Here is a 17,220-nt window from a genome sequence, read left to right as displayed (position 1 = left end):
ATTCCCATTGCCATGCACTGCAGCTTTCCCAAGCAGCAGGAGACCCTCCTCATGGATAAACCCCCAGGAACACCAACAGCTCCACAGGGAGGGCTCTGCTCTCCAGCAGCTGGAAATGGATGCTCTGCAGGACACCAAACATTTCCATTCACAAAGGAATGCTGAATTCCATCCTACCTTTCCTCTTCCTGCCCTGCTTTTCCCCTTTTTTTTTTTCTTGCTTTTAAAACCCTTGCTACAGAAATCAAGGACTATTTTAGCAAGAGATGCTGGTAGTGGGAAATTGGCTTAAAACAACCAACAATCCAAGCAGAGCAACATTTGCAGCTCAAGTTTCCAGCTTTAATCTGTTTCTGCTTGGGCTGCAAACTTCCCTTCAGCCACAGATCAGCCTCCTGCCACTCACCACTCCCAGGTAACAGCATCTCTGGGGATAAAAGCCTCACTTTAAAGAGAAATATCTAAATCCTTCATTACTTAGGATATGGCCACACTGCCATAAGTTGTCCTGAACTCCTCCCAAGCAGACCCATACATACATATTCCAGGATTTTCCTGAATCCCTGCTGCTCAACACAGAATGAGTCTCAGCAGCAGTTTCTGATGCCAAAGCCCAAAGATGAGTTTCCAATCTCAATTTGATGCAAATTCCTCCAAGAGCAGCACTGCTCTCCCACTCTACCTTCTACCATCCAATACCAAGATCACCTCAATCCATGGAAAACTCTTGGTCCTTTACAGGGTGGAAGGGCTCAGATGTCTTTGGATATTTAATTCAATCCTTCTTCAGCAAGAGCAGTTGACATAAGTACATTTCTTCTAAGATTCATGTCCTGCTTCTGGAAATTAATTATGGAGTTCTTATAAATCTTGAGCATCTGCCTTGTCCTCCACTGACTTCAGCACTGAGATTTGGAAGATCTTATTCCTTAGGAACACAGTTCATCTTCCAAAGTTAATCTTTCAAAGCAGAACACCACAATCACAATGTTCAACATGTGAAAAGCAGGAAAGAAAAGAAACCAGAGAGTATAACATAAGGATTTCATGCAAAAAAAGCCCAGGCTGGAGAGCACCCAAGGCCACCTTGGGCACAAAGATGCATTGGGACCTCCAAGATCGTGCTCTCCTCTTGTTTGACTTCTTGAGGTTTGGCCAACAGAAGGTCAAGAAGGGAAAATTGTCTGAGGTAACCAAAGCCCAGCTTAGGATCCCCTTCTAATTCCAGGCTGGACTTCCCAAGGACCTGCATTTGCTGCTGCCCTTGGGTGTTCCTCAGGTTCCCCAGATCCTGGGGCATGTGGTCATCCCCCAGCAGTCCAGCAAGGCTCTGATAAGGAGGCACTGAGATAAGGAGGCCACATGCTGTGCAGAGCTGCACCTGGACACAGACACCTGGCAAGCTGGTTGGTGAGACTCCAATAAAAATCCAGCTGTTTGCAACACCTGGAATATTTCCTCTTGTTATTCCCATGGTAACAAGCAGTTTGCTTTCTTTTAGGGCTCCCTGTTTAATTTGCATTGAGGAGAAGGACAGGCAGAAGCAGCAGTGCTGAGCTCAGGTTCTGGTGTGAAATTCTGGGTCATGCACAGGTTTCATATTCCAAAGATTTCAAGGGAAGCGTGGGCCATCAGTAACAGAATTTATCCCAGTTTTCTGTGTCAGGGCTGGCAATTTGCCACATCTCCATGAGGGATTACCAAATATGCAACTACTGAAATACAGAAATACTTCCCACTTCCTTTCAGAAGTCAAACCTGACCCCTCACCCCTAGTGCCTCCCAGGGCTGAATCAAACACCAGAGAACACCATTCCTCTCTTCTTCCAACCATTAGAGGAAAATATATTCAGTTCTCCAAGTCCTGCCTGCAGAGCAGGTAACATGAGCTTTTCCCCATGAAAACTGCAGCTCACAAAAAGCAGGGGAGATAAGATGTGCCACGTCACCACCCACTCCTGCTCCACAACACCATGGCTGAGCTCTGACCCACAGGGAGAGTCCTGGCTGCCAAATTCAGCAGATCCTGTGGCCAAAGGTGATGCCCTTGTCAGAGGAACATGGCAGTGAGAGGTGAAAGCAAGCAGGGCTAAATCTAACACAGCCACAGCTGCAGATTCCCAGCAGCACATCCATACTTTGAGCTGGAATTTGGGTCAGAACAGCATCTCTGGGAGGGGTGGCACAGGTGACTGTCCCCAAAATGGGTGGCTCTAAGTGCTGAGCTGGGTGCACAGCACACAGAGGGGGCAAGCAGCAGCTCAGCTCCAGCTCTGCTCCTCCTGAACTGTCCCATCTGATCTGGCTGTGGGTCAGGGTGGGACAGAGTCACTGTCAGCCTGTGTCCTTCCCATCCTGTGTCCCTCATCAGTTTGCTAAAGGTGTTTCACACCACTATCAGAGGAGGGGTGGAGCTGCTTACTCATTCCAATTATCTCTGGACTCCAACCCTCAGTGCCCTCCTCCAACCAGGAAAATGAGCTCCAACAGCTCCTTTTCCTGACAGAAAACACAAGATCAGCTACCAAGAACCTGCACATCCCACAACATTCTCCATCCACCAAAGCACCACCAGAAGGACCCACCCCTCCAGCTGATTTCAGGGCTACCCTCCAGTTACATTTTAAGCCATGTGAGTCATTAACTGATTTCTGCTGATTAAAGGAAAAAAAAAAAAAAAAAGCTGCCAACCTCCTGCATTTCAGGCTGTTCAATATTGCAGCTGCACCTCAGCAAAGCTCTGGAGAAGCAAAATCTTTGTACCCTGCTGCTGACTCCATCACCAGCTCAGATGTAGACTATGACTAAAGTACTGGGGTAGAACCAGTTACTCATCCAGCAAACAACAGAGCAGTGATCCTTGGGCTGCAGTTTAGACACTGCACATGCACTTGAAGAGCAGATACAATGCTAATTTTAGTTTGCACATCACCAAACACAACCACAGCCCTTAAAAAAGCACCTGCTCATTCTGCAAGACATGGAAGTGCTTTCTAAAGCCATTTTCTTCACAAGTGCTTTCATTTAGAGTTCACTTCCTCTTTTTTTTCAATTTCATTATATGCTCTCCGAAGGGACTTTTTTTTTTTTTTGTTGAGGAGAAAGCTTTTCTCTACTGCTTTGCCATAAAAACACAAGCTGTTAACCTTGCAGTGTTTGCCATTAGAGCATCCATCACACCAACAATGCTCTAAACACTGCAACTGGGCTAATGACAACTAAGAGAAGGGTTAGCTCTGTTCAGTTTTTCCCTAATGTATTTGCAAATGGATATCACTCCAAGACAAATTTAAGGCATTCCCTCTCCAGAGCTTTTTTTAGTAAGATGTTAATTGCAGCTGCAATGTTACAGAGGTGACTTCACCCTTCAGGCAGCACTGGAGCACCTTCCTGATGGGAAAAGATGGATTTTACAGCACACAGGCTCCCAACACCACCTCCAGTGGCAGAGAGGAAAAGCCCTGGCTCTCACAGCAGAACAAACCCTCCTTCTGCATCTCTTTGTTTAAAGACAGGAGTTCTGCTGGGGAGTTGTTCCCACCCCCTGCACCCATCCTGGTTTGAATTACACACCCACCCCTCCATCCCTGCCTGCAGCCCCTGCTCTGCTGGGTTTGACACCTCCAGGCCCCCACACCCTGCACTGGCAGCGAGCACAGATCCCTCTGCAGCTTCCTCACTTTCTGCAGCCTCCATCCCCATCCCAATGCCACCCACTCCCCTCTCCTGCCATTTCCAGTGCAAGACACACAGCCCAGCACAGCTCAGTTATCAGCATTCAGATTTTATCACGTTTATCTGTTAAAATCACTACCAGCTACGTCTGCCAGATCTTCCAGGAGAGGAGGCACTGCAGGGGAGCACACCACCAGAATCTTGGCTGATGGAAAAATTCCCAGCTGGAATTGCTACAATGCCACCAAGGAGCCAGTGCAAAGGGTTAACAAACCAGACAAGAAACTTCATCCACAGCACCTGTATAAAATAACTCATCATCACCCTGTCATTGCTAATTGCAATGTCCCAGCCTCTTCCACCTCAGAGCCTTCTGCTTCCAGTGTTGTGCAGTTAATTAACAGCACAGTCACACACCTAAAAATACAAACAACTCCACTCCAGCTGCTGAGTTTTCTTCTTTATTATTTATAGTCAAGCCTAACTTAATGATGCACATATGTATTGTGAATATTAACAAAATTAACATCTCCATGTACTGAGGCAGTAATTTACTCAGTGAAGGATTACCAGGGTGTCTTTCAGAACCCCTCCCTGCCCCAGCTCTAACACAACATGGTAATGAACAGACTAGAAATCATCCTCTCAGTAAGCCTGTGGGTCATTTCGAGCCAGCTCACAAAACCTGGAGAGTCCCTGGGACAGCCCTGGATTACTCAGGGCAGTAAAATTCAAGGAAGAAATGCACTATTATTTTGAGCAAGAAAAGCAGAATTATGAAGTGTTTTTAAAAAACAGTTGTAGGACATCCAGCACATCTTCCAGAAAAAGATAAGCACACATTACAGGGAGGCAGAGCTGGGAGCAGTGTTACTCATTATATTTAATCCTTTGCACCAATAATTGCAGAATGTGGGGGCTCACCCTCATTCCCAGGGTCTCTTCTCAGAGCTCTGACACCAGGAGCCCACAGCATCCGTGCTGCCATCAGCCCTGCTGATGCTATCAGGCCACGGCTCAGCTTCATTCTCAGTTTCCTTGTTGCACTGCAGAGATGTTTTTGTGGTTTCAAGAACCGAAAGCAGACTGTGCTCTGTGCTCCCAGCACAGCTCAGCTCCTGGGGCCTGGCTGCAGAGCTGAGCCCTCTCCTGCCTCACTCATTTCAGACACCACCACTACACCACACCACTAACAACAGGGAGATTGTGCAAACTCCTCAGAGTGGGTTTTTTTGCTGCAGTTGTGGGATAAAAGTCACAGATTGCTGTTGTATCTCAAGGCACCACGCTCCTCTCCGTGTCCCTGAGGTCCCAAAGCTCAGGGCCAGCTCCAGAGCTGCTCAAAGCCTGGATAACTCACCCCTTCAGGAATCAGTGTTTGATTTAAATATCACCTAAGGACTCAGCAGGAGCCCAGGCTGAGCAGTGCTGTGTGGAACAGGCCATGGAGAGGCAGCAGTGCCAACCTGAGTCCTGCACCAGAGATCATTTTACCTGGAAGACTGCCTGCTCCACGAGTAATCAGCACCTTTTTCAATACCCGAGGGATCTGATTTCTTAAACCCTCTTGGACAAGCAGATTCAGTTAACCAGGCATCAGGCTTGAAGGCTGAACTTTGATTAACAGGCTCAAGTGTCTGAGTCTGATTCTTTCTAACCCAGTAACTCTTAACCCACATAGCCAAGCCCAGCAGGCAGTGCGTCCTCCACCCAGCAGCTCCCAGTGCTTCAGCACCTAGGAATTCTCTTGGGAACCCAGCAAAGGAATAAAACAATCCCAGCAGGCTGGAATAAACAAAAGGTGATTTAAGCACAGGGCTGTTTCAAGCCATGCTTGCTGAAGATGAGCCCAAGAGCAATTTCTGGGTCCCTGACGCCCAGAAAGGCAGCTGCTCACGTGCTGCTGACTTCCTAATTGGTTTCTTGTGGTTTAGCTGCTGGAAAGGGCTCAGCAACACAGTATTTTCCCAAACAAGCAGTTGCTAAAATAACAATACACAGCTGAGAAGTGCAGAAGCACTCAAAGCAGATTCCTCAACATCAATACCCTGCAAATCACCGTAGGCAGAGGTGGCTCTGGAGTCACTTTTTGGACTTGCAACTTAAACCTGACAATCCAGCCACACAGACTCTTCTCAGCAGACAGTTCTCAGCTGCTGGCCATCACTTTTTTTAGTCATCAATGATAATAACTTTTCATTTTGTAGTTTATCAGCAAAACCAGCCAAACAAAATCTGCTCTTTAGACAGACACAGCTGAGCATCTGCCAAGGGTGCTCAGCTGGGCAGGAGCTGCTTCCAGAAGTTAAAACACTGCAAGGTGACTCTGGTTGTCTCAGTTCAGAGTTAACTTAAATTCCCCCAGTGAAGTCTAGAAACTCACAGCTCTGAAGCTGCATCATTGCTTTCACTTCACACTCTGCCTTTGCTGGGCTGCCCAGGATGCCCCACACTCCCAACCAGCCTGTGACCCCTTGCAGGGAGATCCCACCCTGCCCTAAGGGCAGTGCTTGTCCCCAGGACCATGGGCACAAGGAACAAATCTCTTCCCTCTTCTCTACATAAACAAATCAGGCAGGACCACAGGGCTGCCCCAAATGCAGCTTCACTCACTTTGAGACAACACCTCCTCCAGAGGTTTAGGTAACCCAACTTCTAAACAGGCAGGTGAAAAAAAGATCCCAAGGAATCCTTTAGAAACGACTGTGCATCTCCATGGCCTCCCCAGACTTTTTCCAGCAGTTCCACATCCTGTGGTTATAAAGACTCTTCCTACAGAGAACACTCTTCATGCTCTCACAGGTGAAAATCTGACCTAAAAATGCCAAACCCTTGTTCCTCCCCACTCATACAAATGTAGCAGCTTCTTTGACTAGAGAGAAGACAAAAAAAGAAAAATGCCCAAGAGACAGGAGTGAAGAACCTGGTGTGGTTGTGTAGCAGTTCTAAGGAGTCCAAGATACATGAAGAGATTTTTAAAAACACTTCTCAAATCCTTCACTGTCAGCAGAGCCACAAATAAACCCTTATTTATCTCAGCCTCCAGACAAGTCCCAATAATACCCAGGAAAGGCTCTGAATCACAGTTGTTTGTAGCCCCAAGTAAAGGAGTCTCTGGAACTGTGCACATATGCAGAGCTGGAAATGGGAACCACCAGGGCAAGCAAAAAAAGAAAGCAAATGTAAGAAAAAAACCAATTATTCAGCATGTTTCTTAAAGGGGCACCTCTACTCAGATGCAGCTCCAGCAGGCAAATCCTGCTGATTTTTCCCCAACATCCACTTCTGCTTGGCAGGATTAACATGGGGAAAAACTGTCCCAACCTGGCTACACAGAGTGCAAGATTTAGGGCAATCCTGAGGGCAGGATTATATATCCAATACATTACAGACCTGATTTCCAAGGAGGTGTGATTATACTACACGAAAATATGGAATTTTCAGACCCTCATTCCTTGTCAAAGAAAATAAAATAAAGACTGTGATACTCTAAATTTTATTCCTGGCAAGAGCATGAAAGCTTGTGTTGGGCATTCAAGAGTGTATAATGAAGCTGCCATGGGAAACACCATGGGAATAACTAAGATTTTTGTTAATTAAAATGTTTTCAAAGGACAGCTCACGCAGGGAGAACATCCAGTCCAATTAATGAAAAACAAGATGTTGACATCTGCAATGTTTCTGCACTTTGGGGGATTTCACAATGCACTTTGCTGCTCACCCCTGCAGCTCTGGGACACCCAGCGTGTCCAGTCCCTGGGAAGGTTCCAGGCTCTCTGTCCATAACAGGGGGCTCTGCTCAGTGTGGGGATGTTTGTCCTGGGGGACCCACAGAGTCACCATGACCCAACCAGCTCCATCAAGCACAGGAACAAGCAGCTTTTGAAAGCCAAAACTGCCTTTTTCCCAATCCCAAAGCCAGCAATCCCCTCCTGGGATCAGAGGAATGGCTGGTGCAGCCCCCAGCTATGACTGGGAACAGAAACTGACCTCACACTTCTACATCATCACAGATGACAGGCCATGGATCACTTTGTCCTCCTCTTGCTTTCCTCCACACTTCATTGCAAAAAAGAAAGCCAAAGAACTGGAGAAAATACAATTTTACCCCCATAACCAAAGGGAATGGGAACAACAAATGCAGCCATGCCAGGTTTTGCTTTATCCTCCCCTGATTTTAAACACCAGGGAAACCACTGAGCCAAACTTCCATGGAAGAAACTGCTCTTCATCCCAAAGAAAAGGTGGAATTGCAATGCAGAAGAAACCTGCTCTGTTCTTACTCAATGAAGCAGCAGGGAAGCAGCTGAGCACAACACAGATTTTTCAGGCAAAACATCTCTCCAAAGGGAAAAAAACTCTTTATTCCCCTCTGCAAAGCTGCATCCAATGCTGGCTTGGGCATCCTGACAAGCCAGTACACAAAACAGATGAGCACACTCCTTTCCCCAAAGAGGGGACAAAAAAGGAACCAGGACAATCCCTCTTGGGAAGAGCTCCACATTGCAATTAAAGCCCTAATAAAATATTAAGTCAAAATGCTAAAAATACACACAGAGATCCAGCTACAAGCTTGGAGATACTGGAACAAATAAAAGATAATTTAGAGTGTGAATGCAAAGGGTTGGAAATGGGAAAAGAAATTGAATTCTGGGCATGATCTACATAGGAGAAAGGTCAGGGAAAATCAGGGGGGGAAAATATATAAGGAATTTGTGGTGTTGCTAGAAGAGCCTGGAATAGTTCTGGTGGAGTGAAAGTATCCTGAATGTAAACAGAAGGGAGAAACATGGATAGAGAAAGGAATCAAATGTGTGGGGAGGGAAGGTAAGATTGGAAAAGAGCTGCTTCACTGTAAGGTGTTGGTTAGGCTTCTTAGGCCAGGAGAAGCTGCATCACCCCAAAATTCCAAAGGACAGAAAAACCACAAATAAACCCCAGGGGGTGCCTGGATGAGTAGGAAAGTCCTTGACCATCACAGCCAATTGCTTTTCCCCTACCAAAATATTAATATTTACATTTTGGTTGGAACAATGAGGCCTGTAAGGGAGAACAGGCACATGCTGCACACTTCATGAATGCTGGAAACAGGATTCCAAGAAGTATTCAATATAAAAGGGAATCTAAACTTTTTATTTTGATAAAACAAAGCAGCAAACACCTTTTCTTTCTCTCAAAGAAGGCTGTCATGTTGACACCTGGGATACAGAGAAAGCCAAAGCAGCAGTGACCCAAATACAAATATAGTTCCTAGGAGGAAATATCTGATGTCTGATACAGGATAATGATTTGGAAGGATTTTAGGGCACATTCTACCAGACAGCTATCAGCCTATACACCTCAAAGCTACATTTTCTTCTACTTTGCATCTACTAATGTATAAATCCCACATTAGTTCCTAATTGACACCACCTAACAATGTGCAATTAACTCACCCAACTGAGCCCAAAGTTCTTGGGGTTTTCAGGTTTCTGTGCATGGAATGATCTCTGCACAGCACTGAACCCCATGGCAGGAGCTTTGTAGTACCTGCCAGATTTTAATGCTTTTCTGCTGAAATAATTGCAACCACCACCACCCATCCATCAGCAACAGCCAGTGCAAATGAGCTTTTCAAGCTCCTTTAGTGAACATGGAGGCTCAAAAATTTTGCCTTGATAGCTTTTAGTTCTCCTGCAGCCTACATTTAGATACCCAGGTCTTTGAAATATGGATGTATTGGAATTATTATAGGTCCTGAAAGGGATTATATGCAACCATTCTGTTAAATGAGCTCTTTTCTTCTGAGAAAGAGCTCTGCTTTTGGAGGAAGCATCCAAGCAGAGATCAGCTCTCCTGCCACAGTTCCCATTCCTGATTCATCTCCAGAGCTACCCAGGCCTTGCTGCAGAGATGGGAAAGTTCCCCAGCATTAATCACCATCTCCAGTTTGATGATTTAATAGAGGGGAGATAACTGGGGGGCACACAAAGTCACAATATGACTTGCTGGCCAAAAAAGGAAGCCAGATGTTGGAGCTGAGGCCAGAACTTCCGAGTTCCTACTCTCTGGTTTCTCTGCTCAGCAGCTGATTGAGTCAGAAGGGTTCTACAAAGGGTTTGCTTTTATTTTAACTGCACATGAAGGGGATGCACTGAGAGCACACAGAACCTCAGCCTTAGGGGTGTAGTTTTGGCACTGCTGGGGGACAGAGGAAGGGGACAAGACCCTCAGCTCCCTCTTCATCCCAAAACCCTGCTGTGCAGCTGAGACCACCTCACCACGTGCCAGCACCTCCTGCTTGTGCAGCAGCATCAGCATCCTCCCCATCTCCTCACAGCACAGCATCCCTGGGCTCACCTGTGCCAGGGACAGGCAGCACAGCATCCCTGGGCTCACCTGTGCCAGGGACAGGCAGCACAGCATCCCTGGGCTCACCTGTGCTGTGAACAGGCAGCACAGCATCCCTGAGCTCACCTGTGCTGTGAACAGGCAGCACAGCATCCCTGAGCTCACCTGTGCTGTGAACAGGCAGCACAACATCCCTGAGCTCACCTGTGCTGTGAACAGGCAGCACAGCATCCCTGAGCTCATCACAGCATCCCTGAGCTCACCTGTGCTGTGAACAGGCAGCACAGCATCCCTGAGCTCATCACAGCATCCCTGGGCTCACCACAGCCCCCCTAAGCTCACCTGTGCCAGGGACAGGCAGCACAGCCTGCATGGGTCCCGAGTGTCCCCAGGGTGATGGGACAGCCAGGCCAAGGGGCTCTGCAGGAACAAGAAGTTGCTGCTCCCTCCTGTCACAATGTCCCAGGTCACCTGCAAAGAGCTGGAGTGCTCCCCAGAGCAGCTCTGGCTCCCAGCCTCAGGGCCACAGCTCATGAGGCTGATACAGAATAAACAGGAGCTATTCTGGTAATGGAGCAGGAGCTCCTTGGCAACCACGAGCACCAGGATAACCCTGGGCTCACCAGCCGTACCTGGCAGGACATGCTGCAATCCACACACTTCACTCCTTGCTGAATGAAAGGCTTCAGCCATCACCAGGCAGCTTTAGGCACAAGAAAACACAGCACTTACTGCTAAAAAACGTGATGGTGCCAGGAGAGGCTATGCAATAAAGGCAAGATGCTGCTGTGGGAAAGTCAGAAACATCCAAGCTGCAGACGCCCACTGCCTGCTCCCATTTCAGCAGCTCTGTGTGCCTCACACAGAACAGGGACACCACATTCCCTGGAGCTGGGCTGCCACTTCCATTGTCTGCTAGCCTGGGAGCTCAGGGACAACCTGAGGGAAGTGGGACTTCTCCTGGGAGAAGCCTGGCTGCAGCTCTTCAGCATCTCTGCATCCAAAACCTCAAACAGCAGCATTTCCTGGAAGTCCCTGTTCCTAAGTTTCTGTCCCTGTTTCAGTTTCTAGCAGGACACAAATCCCACACAACTGAAGAATGTATTTCCTAGGAGGCAATCACCAAAATTCCATCCTCACATGGGGGTTGCAAATGCAATTCCCAGGTGAGTGGTTTGCTCAGGAGATCCAGCTGAGCTCTAAGGGCTTCAAAGATGGTTCATCTTCATTAGTGGAAGGAACAAAGTTAAAGAAAGAGTGATGAGACAAAGACAAGGCTTATTTGGACAGAAAATAAATCCCTTCAAGGATAGCTTCATGATCAATATTTACTTTGAACTGTTCATAAAATCCTCTAAAAGGGTCCTAAAAGGTGAGGAGGAAACAATGTAATTTGGGGTCTGTGGAAGAAAAGCTTGAAGTTGGATCTGCTCTGTGTGTTTAGATATGAACTCCACAGGAACCCACCTGGATTTTGCAATATCCTGATTTCCCTACAGAGGGAAATCCTCACCACCTTTCCCTCAGGAAGCTCCAAACTGGACACAGCACAAGCACTATTTACACACACAGCATTCAGGAGCAGCCCCAAGAACCACCACACAGAGCTCTCTGCAAATACCTCTGAAAGCACAGAATGACTAAAGCTTCCTGTGAGCCCAAATTCTGAGTGGCATTAAGATTTTTGAGCCATGAGTGGCAACTAAGCCCAGTTTTACAACATTTGCAGTGCCTGAGCTCACTGTGCATCACTGCATTCCCTCCTGCCATCCCAATTTCCTGCCCAGTTAATCAAGCTCTAATTCATCCCTGCTCATTCCCTTCCATATCAACCCAATTCAACCCCACTAAGGAAAATCTGCTCCCAGCAGCCTGTTATTCTGGAACAGAGTTGAATTATGTTTGATTTGTTCCCTGTGTGCCTTCCAGCAGCTCATCTTCACACTTTCCCAACTGTTTCCGGGCAGGAGGGTGCAGCAGCAGCAGAACATGCCCATCTGCAGGCTCCAGGAAAATGGCAACAGAAGGAAAATCTTGCACAGGAGTCACATGGTGAGTTACAACAGTAAATCCTGCAGCATATAACCCAGGGACTGCTTCTCAACTTCAAAAGGCAGGACTTGTGGCTGAGCCAAACAGTGAATGTTCAAGAGAAAAGGAGAAGAAAGCAAGGGGTAATACAAGAGGATAAATGTGTGTGTCCACAGGGAAGAACTAACTGCAAATTATTTATTCACCTCTTTGAATCTGGGCTGTTCACTAAGAAGAACCCATCTCAAAAATGTCACCCTTTGCCTGAAGCTAAACCCACACAGAGCTGGGACACATGGCAGACACATCAGGAGCCCACCCTGAGCACCCTCACCTGCCATAAAATACTCCCAGCATTTACTGAGGAGACCATGTCCCACCCCAGCACATCCCAGATGGAGCAGCAAAGCCTCTCCAAGGAACTAATGAAGCTCAACAAAGGGGCTGCAGGGAGCAGAGTTCCAATAAAACACCAACCATGTACCAGGAGCACATCACACAGTGAGCAGATGTGATTACCTCAGCTCTTGGGTGAAGAAATTCACAACCAGGATCCCTGGAAGAAAAGGGGTGCAAAGCCTGATCCTACATCACCTAAGGAAGGTTAAGCTAGAAAGGGTGAGAACAAGGCCAGAAACTGCAGCCTGTGCTCAGTGGGACTCTGGGGGAGCCAGGGCGGATCCAGGGCTGCTGGAAGCATCTCCCCACACCCTGCCCACCTGCAAAGGGCACATTTGTGACTTTGTCATCCCAACAACCACTGGGATACACGGTCTCCCTGAAGGTGAAAACACGAACAGCAGTTCTGGGATGGTGACAGTGACAGCACCTCCATCCCCTGGAGGAAATTCCCAGCTCCCAGCCCGGCTCTGCGGGCACCCCAAGGATCACAGACCTCTCCTCCGGGTCCTTATGGAGGGGAGGAGAGGATTGTGCACCCAGAGCGGGCTGGAGCTGTCCCTGGGTCTCAGGCAGCTGAAGGCCGATGTCTCCAGCACAGGAAAGAATCTAGGGCATTCCTACAGCTTATCCAAGGCACAACTGGAGGCTGGGGCAAGCTCACAGCTGGCACCAGAGAATCCTAACCACGAAATGGTTTGGGTTAAAAGGGACCTTGAAGCTCATCCCGTTCCAGCCCCTGCCTCGTCCAGGGACACCTTCCACTGTCCGCGGCTGCTCCTGTCCCTGGGCACTGCCAGGGATCCGGGGGCAGCCACAGCTGCTCCCTCGGCACCCTCGCTGCTTGTAACGCCACCAACCCCGCGATTCCCAAGGCCCCCCGGGCACCCAGGCTGCCAGGAGGAGTGCGTGCCTGCCCGGCGTTTCGCACGGTGCCTGCGGCGGCTCGGGGTGCAGCCCGCAGGCTCCGGTGTCCCGGGCCCCTCGGGACAATCCCCAGCTCCTGCCACCCCTCCCGTCCCCGCTCCCCAGCTCACCATGGCCGCGCGGCCCGGGGCGGCTCTAGGCAGGGCGCCGCGCTCCGCTCATCTCATGGCCGCCGGTGGCCCGGCGGGGCCTCCCCGCCCATGCACCGGCGAGCCCCCGCCGGCCGCGCAGCCACGGACAGCGGAGAGCTGCCGGCACCCACTCCCCGGGCCTCCCGCGGCCGGCGGGACGCGGAGCCCCGGGGCGCTGGGCAGGGCGGCGGGCGGACAGGCGGCAGCGATGGGCGGCGCGGCCCGCACGGGTCCGGGGCCGGTGTCGGTGCCGGCGCTACGCCAGGCGCATCCCGGGCCCGCCCCGCCCTCCCACCGGAAGCGCTCACCGGCGCCGCAGCCAATCGCAGCCGGGGCAGCGCATCCAACGCATGCGCAGTTTAGCACAGCACACTGCCCGCCGCCATCTTGGAGAAGGGCGCGGCGCCTCGCGGGGTGCTGAGGGAAGGGCACAGCCTGGCCCCGCCCCGCAACAGTGCGCATGCGCAAGAGGCGATTTCCCGCGCGGCAGGAAATGGGAGGTGATTGGGCTGTTGCTTCATGGGCGGGGCTATGGATGGATACACCCATTGTGGGCGTGGTCTGGGACGGGACGGGACGGGACGGGACGGGACGGGACGGGACGGGACGGGACGGGACGGGACGGGACGGGATGGGGATGGGACGGAATGGGGATGGGGATGGGGATGGGGATGGGATGGGATGGGGATGGGGATGGGGATGGGGATGGGGATGGGATGGGGATGGGGATGGGGATGGGGATGGGGATGGGGATGGGGATGGGGATGGGATGGGGATGGGGATGGGGATGGGGATGGGGATGGGGATGGGGATGGGATGGGGATGGGATGGGGATAGGGATGGGACGGGACGGGACGGGACGGGACGGGACGGGACGGGACGGGACGGGACGGGATGGGGATGGGAGGGAATGGGGATGGGGATGGGGATGGGGATGGGGATGGGATGGGGATGGGGATGGGATGGAATGGGGATGGGGATGGGGATGGGGATGGGGATGGGGATGGGGATGGGGATGGGGATGGGGATGGGATGGGGATGGGACCCAGACCTGAGCATGGCCAAGGCCTGGACCTGGAGCCTGCAGCTGGAGCCAGAGCTGGCCCTGGATCTCCTCTGGATCTGGCCCTGGGCTTTGACCCCCAGTAATTAAATGAGCCAGAGTGAGGTAAACCCCCATCCCTCCCAGCCCTGCTCAGCAGGGACAATAAAACTCCTTGGCATGGAATCCTCTGACTATTCCCATGTCCCGGGTTTTTCTCAGCCTGGAGCTCTTTGTGCCCATCAGTTTTCCATTGGCTGACCTGGCCAGGAGCAAAGACATCAAAGGGGAGATCCAGATCCATTATTCCAGGGGATTAATGCTAGGAAAGTTGAAATCCAGTCCCTAACTGCTGCCTCACAAAATTCAGAAGCTGGGAACCACTGGAACTCCAAACCAGTGAAGCTGACACAGACCACAGTGTCCCTTATGGTTCCCAAATTCCTGTGGCACCTGCAGTGACAAGAGGTGACTCAGCTGTGGCTTAACGAGCTTTAGAGGGGACAGCAGCCCTGTGGGGACATTGCAGAGGCTGGCACTTCCTTTAGAGGATTAGACACCAGCAGGAGGGGGAATAAACCATCTGTGGGGCTGGGACTGTCCCCAGGCTCCACCAGGAGCTTAGGGCTGAGCGGGGTCTCCAGGAGGATTTTCTGTCACGGAGGATTTTATTTCCACACTCTCAGCAGAGCACTGACCCCAGCTGGCCCCATCCTGCTCATCCCTGCAGGGAAATGCTGCTCCTGGGCCAGGCAGAGCTGCTGGGACTGCACAGACATGGCCTGGGTGTGCTGATGGATCAGGCAGAGCCCCAGCTCCAAAACCTGCCTCTGCATCACCTCCAGACCTCCCCAAACCCCCCAAACCTCCCCAAAACCTCCAAAATGCCTTACAACACTTTCCAACCCCTCCACAACCTCTCCAACCCCTCCACAACCTCTCCATCTATTCCAAAACCTCTCCATCACCTCCAAATCCTTTCCAAAACTCCTGCAAATTCTCCAAAATCTCTCCAACCTCTCCAAAACCTCTCCAACACCTCCCAAACTCCTCTGGCTTCTCCAAAACTCCTCTGACACTTCCAAACCTCCTAGAAACCTTCCCCAATATTCCCAACACCTCCAGAACTCCTCTGGCTTCTACAAAACTTCTCTGACTGCTCCAAACTGACTCCAAAACTTCCCCAATATTCCCAACACCTCCAAAACCTCTCCAACACCTCTAAAACCTCTCCAAAACCTCCCAAACTCCTCTGACTGTTCCAAACCTCTTCCAAAATTTCTGCAATATTCTCAACACCTCCAAAACCCTCTGATGCCTCCAAAACCTCTCCAACACCTCCAGAACTCCTCTGGCTTTTCCAAAACTTCTCTGACTGCTCCAAACTGACTTCAAAACTTCACCAATATTCCAAACACCTCCAGAATCTCCAACATCACCAAAACCTCTCCAACACCTCCCAAACTCCTCTGACTGCTCCAAACCTCTTCCAAAACTTCCCCAATATTTGCAACTCCACCAAAATCCTCTGATGCTTCCAAAACCTCTCCAACACATCCAAACTTCTTCCAAAACTTCCCCAGTATTCCCAACACCTCCAGAACTCCTCTGGCTTCTCCAAAACTCCTCTGACTGCTCCAAACCAGCTCCAAAACTTCGGCAATATTCTCAACACCTCCAAAACCCTCTGATGCCTCCAAAACCTCTCCAACACCTCCCAAACTCCTCTGACTGCTCCAAAACTTCTCTGACTGCTCCAAACTGACTCCAAAACTTTCCCAGTATTTCCAGCTCCACCAAAATCCTCTGATGCCTCCCAAACTCCTCTGACACCTCTAACCCCCCTCCAGAACTTCCTCAATATTCCCAATGCCTCCAAAACCTTCTGAGACCTCTGGAACTCCTGTGGCTGCTCCAATCCCCCTCCAGGACCTCTCCACCCCCCAGCTGAGCCCAGGGGTGCCTGTGCTGATCCCAGGTGGAGCTGCCTGGATTGTGCACCTCAGCAGGGCTCCCGCTGGGATGTGCAGCTGCAGGGGCTGGTTGCCATGGTGATCATTAGGAGGATAATCTCATTAGCACCGTTTGTCATCCCAGCAGGGCTGTGTGCCTTGGGCACTGCCAGGGATCCAGGGGCAGCCACAGCTGCTCTGTGCCAGGGCCCCCCACCCTCCCAGGGAGCAATTCCTGCCCAATATCCCATAATATCCTGCCCTCTGGCAGTGGAAGCCATTCCCTGTGTCCTGGGAATGTGGCCATCCCATTGCTGGAAGTGCCATTTCTTAAAGAAAATCAGCAGTTCCCCAAACCAGTGGCTGTGCCCTGGTTTCAGTTTGGGGCTGCTCCATCCCAAAAGAGGGAGCAGCAGTGCTTGGACTGTGCCTGGACCAGCCCCGAGGCAGGAGAAGCCATCCATCCCCCATTTTTAAAATTTATTTGGTAACTTTATGTTTTAGAAACACAGAAGGAATGGAAATGCCATGGAGCTGAACAGCTGTTGGGGGAGATGAAGGGAACAGGATTTGTGAAAATAATTTGTTACCACATGGTTTATCTCTCAATTTTTATCACAAACAGGCACTGAAATGCCTGTTCTCCAAACCTCCTGCACTGCTCCAGCCTGGATTCCAGCCCCTTCAATCCCACACTCAAACATTCATCACATTTAATTGCTTTATTCCCGTT

The 17,220-nt window shown here is 50.3% G+C and overlaps 1 protein-coding gene across 4 annotated transcripts in view; it reads right to left on the bottom strand.

Annotated features, from left to right (window-relative positions):
* Positions 1 to 13,780, bottom strand: part of XPO6 (exportin 6) — a 55,851-nt gene extending 42,071 nt beyond the window's left edge. For all 4 annotated transcript variants that reach the window (XR_013776244.1, XM_079321058.1, XM_079321059.1 and 1 more), the window contains exon 1: positions 13,473 to 13,780. Coding sequence is in view for 3 of the 4 variants with exons in the window: in XM_079321058.1 (XP_079177184.1) it covers positions 13,473 to 13,475 (3 nt within the window). In the remaining variant the exon portion in view is untranslated. The remainder of the gene's footprint in view (positions 1 to 13,472) is intronic.
* Between the last annotated feature and the right edge of the window lie 3,440 nt (positions 13,781 to 17,220).

Source organism: Erithacus rubecula (assembly GCF_903797595.1).
Source record: "Erithacus rubecula genome assembly, chromosome: 17".
NCBI lineage: Eukaryota > Metazoa > Chordata > Aves > Passeriformes > Muscicapidae > Erithacus > Erithacus rubecula.
Note: the sequence above shows the minus strand (reverse complement) of the source record. Positions and strands in the feature narration are given on the sequence as shown.